Genomic DNA, 10,958 nt, shown 5'->3' on the forward strand with positions numbered 1-10,958 from the left:
AGAATCAGTAGCCCGGGCAGGAGAAGGAATAGCCCGGGCTAAAGGTTTCGAAGAAGTTACCTTCTTCTTTTTCTTCTGGGGACGGGAGGGCCCAGCTCCGCGAGAAGTTTTAGATTTTTTGAGGGGAGAAAAAGGAAGAGTTGAATTTTGAGGACGAAAAGTAGAAACGGGGGAGGCAGAAATCGGGGGACTATCGCGCAGGGCCTCCGACTCAAATTCCGAGGAGCCCTGATAGATATTACCCGAAGTAGAAGAAGTACGGGAGGAAGACATAATGGAAAAAGGGGAACTTACGCGGTGTTTGGAAGAGAAGTGGTGGTTTGATCGCTGGGGATTGATCGGCAGTATGACAGAGTTGCAGACGCGGAGGCTTAGTGAAAATTGGCGAAAGTAATGACGGGTTGGGGAAGGAGATATATATAGGAGCAGAAAAACGACCTGGGCCGTAGATCTAGCCATGATCCAAAGGTCCGCGTCGGTTCAGAAAAACACACCCGGATCACGGATCTCCGCCGTTGATCTGGGGGGATATGAATGATCAGATTCGCATCGTAAGTCGCACCTAGCAGGTGAAAGGACGTGTAATTATGAAGGTGTCAGACTTATCGGGTCCTCGGGAGACGGAACGTTGCCGACCGTTAGAAAGGAAAAAGGAACACGTGTCATCATGACATCCTACATGTCCCTCAAAAAAGATAACGGGCATGTTACCTCGAACCCGGGAGGTTTGAAGCCCCGGCAAGTCATTTTAAGCCAGGGAGGTTTGAAGCCCCGGCGAGTTATTTTAAGCCCGGGAGGTTTGAAGCCCCGGCAAGTCATTGTAAGCCAGGAAGGTTTGAAGCCCCGTAACTCGCCCGGGAGGTTTGAAGCCCCGGCGAGTTATTTTAAGCCCGGGAGGTTTGAAGCCCCGGCAAGTTATTTTAAGCCCGGGAGATTTGAAGCCCCGGCAAGTTATTTTAGACCCGGAAAGTTTTGAAGTTATTTTGAGCCCGGGAGGTTTGAGGCCCCGGCAAGTTATCGTTAGTCCGAAAGGTTTTAAACCCTGGTTTTTTACTTTAAAATCCATAAACTTGAAGGAAGAGCACAAGCGAAGTGCGCAAAATAAAATTTTATTAATAAAATCGGTGAAATATCGCAGTAGCCAGCCTAGAGCCTACATGATCCTCCCAGTCCGACATCCAGCTATGAAGCTCAGGGAGGGGAAGGTTGGTAAAGGACTCGGTAGCGGCAAGCTTGCGCAGCTGTTTCCACTCCTTCCGCAGCATCGCCTGAAGCAGAACTTGATCAGTGGCTAGCTCGGTCACGTGCGTCACATAAAATATCCGTTTGTATCTCCTGGCCAATGCTCTCTGTGGCCTGGTAAAGGCCAGACCGTCTTGGAAGGATTGCACAAGATTATGAATCTTATGCCAAGTGGACATAACTTTCGCCAGAATAAACTCCTCGATGGTCCTCTTCAACGACTCTAAATGAACGCGCGTAGAGGGTGGCAAGTGACCATACGGACTGCTGTTAACAGTAGTTTCACTTGAACTCGGCATGATCGAAACAATCGCTCTCACTTCGCCTTCATCTACTTATTTATAGGCAAAAGGTCGGTAGTCTGGAGGAAACCGAAAAGTTTCCAACCATGTGAAACGACTACGCATTTATGGAGGAGAGATTAATCGCGACCGTTGGTTTAAGCATGCGTGTTGGATCAGGAAACGCCTAAAAAATTGTTCCAGGTAGTCAAAGGGACGCGAACAAATATCAATGTCACAGCGTCATTATTACCTTGGGAAATGGGGCGTCCCTCGGCGGAACTTTAGTATCAAAGATCGAAATTTGTGTAGGGGACACCATACCGAGGGGCGGGAAGTCTTAGGGTATCGGCACTCATCCAAGCCCGGGGAACACGAGTCCCCGGCATTTCATGGAGCCCGGGAAGCCCGAGGCTCCCGCAGGTGATTCACAGCCCGGGGAACGCAAGGCCCCAGCATTGGGGTTAATCGCCCGGGAGATATCAAGTCCAGAAGTTTTTAGTAAATTATTTCAGATGGTTTTGCCCCGTTCATGATGTGTCACTGGATTTACAGTGGTTATAAGCCGAGTGGTGATAGAGGAAAAGGAACTAAAATAAATTCTTATTCAACCATATACATTGGCGCATACTACATCGTCATATTTCTCTTCTATTACAATTATTCGTATCTTCAACCAAGCCGACAGCGGGGGAGTGGAGCCTTGCATGAAGCTGGAAGAGCCGAGAATGTTCTTCAGGAGCTTCAATTCCTTCCGAAGCATCAGCTGATATACATGACCATCCGTGAAGATGTCCACCCACTCAGCTAAGTGTAGTTGTTTGCGCACTTTCCTTAGTTTGGATGCCAGGGCAGGAGTGGTGGCTTCCCCGGAATCGTAAAGAAGTTTCAGTTCTTGAAGCTCTTCCCAATAGCCAAGAACTTCGTTCAGTACTTCATCTTCTATGATGGACTTTTGAACTTCCAGATTGGGCTCCCTAAGGGCTTCGGTCATCCCGGGAGTTCTCGAGCTGCTAGCATCGGCCATATTTATGGAAGTAATTAGCAAGGGATAGGGGATACCAGATATATATAGGAAAGAGGAATATATCCCGATCGTTGATTCTCGAATATATCTACGGCTAGGGTGAATATTGGAAGTTGCGCAGGGCAGGCGAAAAGACAGGCGTCAATATCGAGATATTGTAACAGCCCTCGAAACGCGGAACGTTGAAAATAAATTTGAATTTTAGGGCTTACGACGACATCAACAAGGGTATCCACATCTGCAGAGTCATAGAAGACTCCTGTATCACCAGGAGAACATCTTTTATTAATCGGGACAGCGAGATAGACTCTAGCCCGACTTTTTTAGGAGGGAGTGGTGATGCCCCCAAGAGAACCCGGGCCCGGGTATGGACCCTGACCCGGAAGGTTCTCGAACTCGGGCAAGATCAGAACGGGAAAAAGATATTGAAGTACAATTACCTTCAGTGACCTGGTGGGAAGGACGCCCGGGGAGTAATCAGCTAATATCCGGGGTAAAAACTTCCCGGCTCAAGAAACACCTCAGAGGCACTCGGGTGGAAAACACCCGAGAAAAAGACGCATTCTCTCCTTGATCACCACGTCTTCCTGACATCGCGGAGCCTATTTTACCCCATTCCATGACCAGGTCAACTCTTAGTACGTGTCCCACTACTTGACAACGTGGCCCATGACCCCGAATCATGGACCACTATCCGAATTCGGCGGGTAAGTCATCTACCTGCCTCATCTATAAAGACCCCCCGTAAGTACTATTATTACTCAAATCATCCCGGGCACTGTCCTCCAGGTGACAGGGAACTCAACCACCCCGGACCATCAGTAACTTGCAAGAACATCCGCACATATATCCAAACACTTGACTTGGCAAATCGCCCACCCGGCTATTACCCGATTTGCCCGGTTGACATCATTGTCATTTTTATATTGAGTATGTTTCTTGTAAGACAGGCTCACGAATCTTTATTTGAGACGGATCAACGCTACCGATATTCACAATAAAAAGTAATATTCTTATAGCATAAAAAGTAATATTTTTTCATGGATGAACCAAATAAGATATATGTCTCACAAAATACGACCCGTGAGACCATCTCAGACAAGTTTTTGCCTTTCATATCCATCTTGATCCCAGCTTGTTCAAGTTTAGGGATTATATGAAGCTGAATATTCGGAGATCAAATCCTCATTCATATTTCAAAAATAATAATGGGATGAGACGCTTCCAGATATTATTATTATTATTATTATTATTATTATCATCACCATCATCAGTATTTTAAAAAAATTCAATATTTATTTAATAATGTTAATAATAATATTTTCAAAAAATAATATTATTAATATGATTTTTGAATGAGCTGAGGATACCATTTCCGTACCTGTCCCTAACTATTTCAAAAAAATTAACCCAAAATAATCAAAGAAATCCGCCTCCGTTTTGGGTTTTCTCCATGGGACCTCGAACCCATACGAAAAATTCACATCCCTAATCAGAAGGTAATACCCTAACGTTAGGTTTAACTATAACCAATTTTAGTTAAGCTAAATATTCTTATAGCAAATTTATATTTGAAGTCCCCCATTAAACCCTTTTATTTTTAATCGAGTTCGGGATTATTATTATTTTTTTTTACTTTAGATCTTAAAATTGGTTTTCATAATGCGATTTTCTTCGTGAAAACAAAAAGATACAAATAGTTTTTCAAAATTACACACTTTATAAAGAGATCATTATTAATTTTAAACCAAAAGCGAATCTCAAACTCAAACATGTTAGAGAAGAGCAAACTCATCGCGAACTCGAACTCACAAAACTTTACAGACTCACTCACGCTTGGTGCACATTGATTGTCACCTAAAAGCTTTAACTTGTGATTCAACCTAACATTATGGTGTATAAAACCTCAATCAAGACAATATTACTCCGTATCCGTATTCGTTTCCGTGTCATGCGGAAATAAACAAACAACATGACGCACAGATGGAGTTTTGGTGCGAATGTTACAACCACCTGAGAATGCAGTTCCATTTGACATCAGCGGTACCAAGAATATGGTTCAACCGCAATCAATTTTCAAACCCAAACAAACATTGTCAACAATGCAGAATAACCACTTCTATTCATGCCCATTGTGTTTGTGTCCAAACATAAAAATTTCATCTTTTCACTAGGCGAGACAGATCGTGTTGCACGAGGGAAAAAAGATCGCGCCATGGAAGTAAACGACGACATTTCATGCATTGTGCACGTAAAATAGCTCGTGCTGGAATGTGATAACGAAAGGGATGAGAGAAGAGGCGAGGAAATAACTTCGCCTATACATTCCTGTTAGAGTAGATGCCCTGCAAGCCAACGGTTGGCTAGGGAATTTGTTGACTCAAGTGTAATAAACAATCTTTATTTTAATATAATTTAACTTTTAATGGTTTCGTGATACTTTATCTGTATACCCATGCAAGCAGCATAGATAAAGTCCTTGATTATGCTTTAATACAAATGAATCGTAATTCGATGTTGAAACTCATTTGTAAACACTGCATATTCTAAATTCGTTCCTAGTCGATTCAGCCGCCTAAAACATGGATAAAGGTCGCTTGAGCTCGAGACTAGCATCTGTGATGTTGTGTACTGCGTTTCTTGGTAAGGGCATAGAGATGTCCAAACATACAGATGGGTAGTCATATGATGATTATACCGAACAACCCTCCCTCGGACTTTCCAAGTGGTTATCACTCATCGAGAGGATAAGTCCGTGGTTATGATTGTACACCATTAGTCCTTACGACCCGGGACAACACTGAGGCTCTATATGCTAGGGCTGTGCTTTGACTCGTTTACCGGCTCCAGGAGAGTCATCAGGTGGCGAGGTTGGGTACAGTTGCGACACATATAGGAGCCAGTGCATTGTAGTCGGGGATTCACCGCTCACCTACGGGTGTGGATATCCTATGTGATCTAATGAAATAATAGTGCATGGAATCTCTGGCCAGAGTATGAGATGTACATTGGAGAAGGAGTTCTCCAAATAGTACACGCGATGCCACTATTATAGTTATCACATAGTTATCGAATTAATATGCAACCCTCGATGAACCAATGGTTGCAGATTCGATCGGGATATATGAGATGAAGGGACCGTACTGTACGTTAATCATAATCGACTGGTTCTTGCAGGCACTATCAGTGATACCTAGGGGATCATGGGGCGATGCTACTAGACGCTCCTACCATGATCCGATGGGTGCAATCAGAAATGAGTTCTGACATTCTTGATCAAGGTGTTGATGAATAGAATGGGGCTAACTAGGGTAAGCCCGAATAAGAATAAATGTTATTCTGAATCACAAGGAGTTGTGAACCCACGGCTAGCTGTATCCCTGAACCATTGAGGGTCACACAAGTACTGGATTGTTTGTTCCCGTTGAGAGAATAAATTCAAGAAGTTGAATTTATATTATATAGTAAATTCAAGGAGTTGAATTTATGATAAATAAATTTTGAGAGAATAAATTCAAGAAGTTGAATTTATATTATATAGTAAATTCAAGGAGTTGAATTTATGATAAATAAATTTTGAGAGAATAAATTCAAGTAGTTGAATTTATAAAATTTGATAATTTAATTTATTAAACTCAAATGTTGGGTTTATTAAATATTAAATTTTGGAGGTGATAAAATTCAAGGAGTTGAATTTATAATTTAAATAATAAATTCAAATGTTGAATTTATAATGTATTTAATTTATTAAGCTCAAAAAGTTGAGTTGATTAATTAATAAATTAAATATGGTGGATAATATGTTTAATGGGCTTGTAGGGGTACAAGTCCAACATATTAAATAATTAAAGTTTTAATGAACTTTGATTAAATTAATTAAACTAGTTAGACTAGCCCAATTAATTAAATCAAGCCCATTAATGTTAATTATGTAATTAGGGTTTAATTTAATCATAAATAATACATGTTGAGCACTAAACCCTAGCCACCACAACATCCATTCACGTGAGACCCATCTCCAATTGAAATAGAATTCGACCACCAAAAAGAAACTCACGTGAACCTCCCCTTTCATAGAGATTTTCGGCCACTTGGTTTTGGGAAAAGAATTTCATTTACTTAATTAATTGGATTAATTAAGTTAAATGAAGGATTTGTATTAAAATAAGGATTTTTCTTATCCTTGAGATATGGCATGAAATCATGAGAATGGGATTCTCTCTTTTTCAACAAAAATTCCTTTCGGCTCTTCCAATAATTTCTCTCGAAAATTCCCTCTCAAAAGTCATGAGTATTTCGGCCACCATGAATGGTTTTGGAGTTGTGCCGTCTCTCGATTTTTAATCTCCAACGATAAATCCTTCTACACTTTCTAGTGCAAGTTAGAAGAGGAACAAATATTCCAGTCGTGGACCGGATTAGGAGATTTGAAGAAAAGTTCGTAGGGATTCATCAAGAGCTAGATCCGTAATACCGGATCAGTTGGTGCCAAGTGATTTAATCACCAAAGGTATAACTTTTAACATCCTATGTATGTTTAATTATAATAAAATCATACGAGCGTCCAAACAATTATTTTGTTTTTCAAAATAAAATAAAAATTTTAAAACTTCCGCTGCGTTTGGGCGTGTAGAAAACGAGATCCAACAATTCCAACATCAGTTCGTGTATTATGGAAAGGACGTTCAGGATAAACATGTTGAAAGCGAGAGAAATAAAAACTGCGAAAGCACGAAAATTCTAGTTTTGTTCAAGAAATGCACAAGCAAACACTAATGTACAAACCTACTTTCATTCCATGAGATGCAACTGAGATCATAGCATGACACTTCAAAGCATTCAACAAAAGAAAATCTTTGATTAAATTTTAAAAAATGGAACTCAAGATTACCTGAGAAAACGTTCAATTGAATCGTGAGTAAAATCTGATAACCCCTCCTATCCTCCTCCAACTCCGAAATAAAACTAAAATAATAACAGTTCCAGTAAATTACCCATTACCAAGACAAGCCGGAGCGTCTGGGATCCAATTTTTGTAACTATGACCATAATACAACGGCACAAACGGCGCCCTGATCATTGCATGTTCAGCAACCCATCACAGCACAATTATAAACAAAACTTCCAGATCTTTTTCGGCCAAGCAAATCCCAATGCGGTAGACCTTCGCTTGGAATCCAAGAATTAACTTCAATAAATCCTTCACCAGCATTCCTCGGCCCCCCAATCACAATCAGGCGATCACCGCACGCCCTAAATGCTATACCCCAACCATACATTGAATCCGTACGTTCTGGCAGTCTTCCAATGGTAACCCAAGTTTTTCTATTTTTCTCATATTTTCTTACTTCCATAACGGCATGATCCGCTGCATATAATTCATTATTTACAACAGCGATCAATGGTGGTGCTTCTGGTGTAGCAGGAGTTTCATCTCCCGCCACAGCCGTGGGCACTGGGGACATGTTAAGGATTTCGGTCCAAATCCCGGTTTCCAAATTATATTCCTCCCCGCAAGTGAGAGGCTTCGAATCTGCTCCTCCAATCCCTCCAATCACATAAAATTTCTTGTCCATAAACACCCCTGAACACATTTTCCTCGGTTTGTTCATGCTTGGAAGTGTGGTCCATCTTCCCAATTCTGAATTATATAGCTCCGCAGAATCTAGGATGTTTCCTAGCGAATCGCAACCACCAGCTAATATCGCGATCTCCCCAAGGCTTGCAGATCCAAACAAACACCTAGGTGCATTCATACGCATTCCAGTGGTCCATGTGTTTGTCAACAAACTATAACGATAAATCACGTGGGACATAAGATCTTTTCCGAAAACAAGAAGCTCTGTTCCAACAGCCAAAGATTCCTTATCCGAAAACAAGAAACAATCGTTAGGAGTCATTCTAGGCAAATGCATCCAATGTCGACGACTAGGGTCAAAGGCTTCCCACTCAAGTAACTGGCAAGAAAAATAAACCCAATGTTCGAGCACACCATTTAGCCTCCTCAATCTATACAGCTCGCCACTTCTAATAAGTGAGCGAAAACTCCCGTTCAAGGATGCAATCGAACCATAATCTGCTCTAGAGCACCTGATAAGACAACTAATAGAGTTGTCGCGACCAATAGCAGAAATTAATGAACTCGAATCGGAATTATCACCCGCATGTCGCTGAAAACTTGATTGATCTGCCAGGTCAACAAGGGAAATCGAAAACCCTCCAATGGACAAAGACAAATCGATTTGATCCCCAGATTGGTTACACACTTTCTTCACAACAACAATCTCATCTCCATTAGTATCTAATGCTCTCTTGTTCTGATGAACCTCACGTTTCTCCAGCCGGTAATTCATGCAATGCCAATTGCCTTCTCGTTCGCAAGTCCTCCGATAGTCCCTCGAAACCAAACAAGCACGATCTTCCAACATGTCTTAACTTGATCCAAACTCAAAAGAAGCAACCTTTTTCCCCCCTATTAACACCAAACCAAATACTTCTTTCTAGTGTACACTGCGAAATATTGGCAAGTATTAACACAAAATCCGAAAAGAAATTTTAAAAGCTCTCAGCTTTATGCAAAATTCAGGAAACCAAACAAATAAAAATCCAACAAGGCAACTAATTTTAAGCAATGCACACGCCCTTATAAACGGATTATATCACAAAGTAAAAGGAAAAAAAATTACATAAACAACCACCACTGATCCAAAACAAGTCCGGCCAAATACCATCAACGAAAAAAAATGCAATCTTTGGACAAAAACTGCAAAAAATTCGTCAAAATAATAAAAAAAAAAACCCCAGATCCAAGAACACCACAAAAGGTAATAAAAATAAATTTCAATCAATTTAAACATGCTAGATCCAGAAAAGCAATACCGATAGTTCTCCAAAACTCAGATCAAACAAAAACCCAACATCCAAATCCTTGAAAAGGAAAATCAAAGCCAAAGCTAGAACCTTGCACTCGTTTTGCAATCGATCACTTAGATTAGATCTATCAATAAAGTTCAAGGAAAGCAACAAAAAAAGGAGGGGTGGGGGAACCTTTCGACACAGTCATATATAACAAAAGGAAGCTGCAATTAAAATAATACTAAACACTATAAATCAATAATCGATCACAAAAAAAATCAAGAACGGATAAAACTTACAGATGATGGATAAAAACGAGGAAGAGAGCTTTTTATTGAATACAACAATCCTTCCTTTCTCTCCCCCTTTACATGTATCTATGCATGTGTGTGTGTGTGTGTATATATATATATATATATATCTCCGTGTATTATTTTTCCTCTTATCCCTTCCACCTCCTTTTTTCCCCACTAGTTCTGAGCTGTATTAAAGTTTGTATACAAGTGAAAGAGTGAAAAGAGAGAAGTGCAGCTTCAATTCTTGGTGTCGTAAGAGAAATCCTTTGGATTCTCTCTGCAAATCAAGCAAGCCTTTAAATTTGTGCTTTGGGGGCATAGCCTTGGGGAGTTCGGAGGACCCTTTTCTCTCTCCATATTTTATATTCTTTTTTTTTTCATGCTCTTATTTATATATTTCTTCAGCAATAAATAACTTTAACATTTCTTGCAAAATATTCTCAAAAAAAAAAAACATTTCTTGCAAAATTATTTCAAATTCCATGAATTTTTTCTAATATTTATATTCAGATATACAGTACATTTCTCCTCAAATGAATGCATTAATTGTTAAAATTGGAGTACTCTGATAATATTTGTAATAAATTTTCTTCACAAACTGGTTTGACTTGTATCAATTCAATTATACAAAAACATATTATGAATTTTGTACTTGTGAGATGCTTAGGTGGTGACCAGTAGGTGTACAATTTGCTATGTTCCATCATTGGATTAGTAACAACAAATGGATTTTTTTTATAGCTAAAATTAGTCACAATAATTCAATTATTAAATTTTATAGATTATTCTATTTATTATTAAAATAAGTGGTTGTATTATTATTCCAACACGTAATTTGCCCGGTTGGCTGCTTTTTGTATTTTCCATTTTAATGGAGTTGAAAAATACTCAAATAGAGGTGGTGTTTGGGGCCCATCTTTATCCTGGCTGCGGCCGTGGGGGCCATCGGAGCCCTCCTGTAGTCGGCGGCGACACTCGTTTCGTCGTTGGATTGGAAAGTGAGACTTACAGTGATGGAACCGTCTCATGGCTATGTATTTAAGAGATATATCGATCTGATTTATATTTATCGTGAAAAATAATATTTTTGAAATGAAAATTAATATTTTCATGAGTTGGGTCGAATAAGATATTTGCATCACAAAACTGACATGTGAGATGTGTCTTGTGAGACGGTGTCGCATAAAGTTTTGTTTTTTTAATATTGGGTCCTAATTATTTATTTAATTAATTATCAAATCGATTAAAAATTGATGA

At 39.9% G+C, this 10,958-nt stretch overlaps 1 protein-coding gene across 3 annotated transcripts; it reads right to left on the minus strand.

Moving 5' to 3' along the window:
- Nucleotides 1–7,388: 7,388 nt before the first annotated feature.
- Nucleotides 7,389–10,073, minus strand: LOC140833800 (F-box/kelch-repeat protein SKIP11-like). Of its 3 annotated transcripts, none has more exons than XM_073198223.1 (2): nt 9,705–10,073; nt 7,389–9,022 (listed from the first exon to the last, which is right to left on the minus strand). In XM_073198223.1, the coding sequence occupies exon 2, from the start codon at nt 8,976–8,978 to the stop codon at nt 7,638–7,640; it is 1,341 nt and encodes a 446-aa protein (XP_073054324.1). In that variant the 5' UTR covers nt 8,979–9,022; nt 9,705–10,073; the 3' UTR covers nt 7,389–7,637. The 3 variants fall into 3 exon arrangements, with proteins under 3 accessions (XP_073054324.1, XP_073054322.1, XP_073054323.1); XM_073198221.1 differs by having other exon boundaries at nt 7,389–9,060; nt 9,705–10,071; XM_073198222.1 differs by lacking the exon at nt 9,705–10,073 and adding an exon at nt 9,430–9,685 and having other exon boundaries at nt 7,389–9,060.
- Between the last annotated feature and the right edge of the window lie 885 nt (nt 10,074–10,958).

Source organism: Primulina eburnea, chromosome 6 (assembly GCF_022965805.1).
Source record: "Primulina eburnea isolate SZY01 chromosome 6, ASM2296580v1, whole genome shotgun sequence".
Taxonomy (NCBI): domain Eukaryota; kingdom Viridiplantae; phylum Streptophyta; class Magnoliopsida; order Lamiales; family Gesneriaceae; genus Primulina; species Primulina eburnea.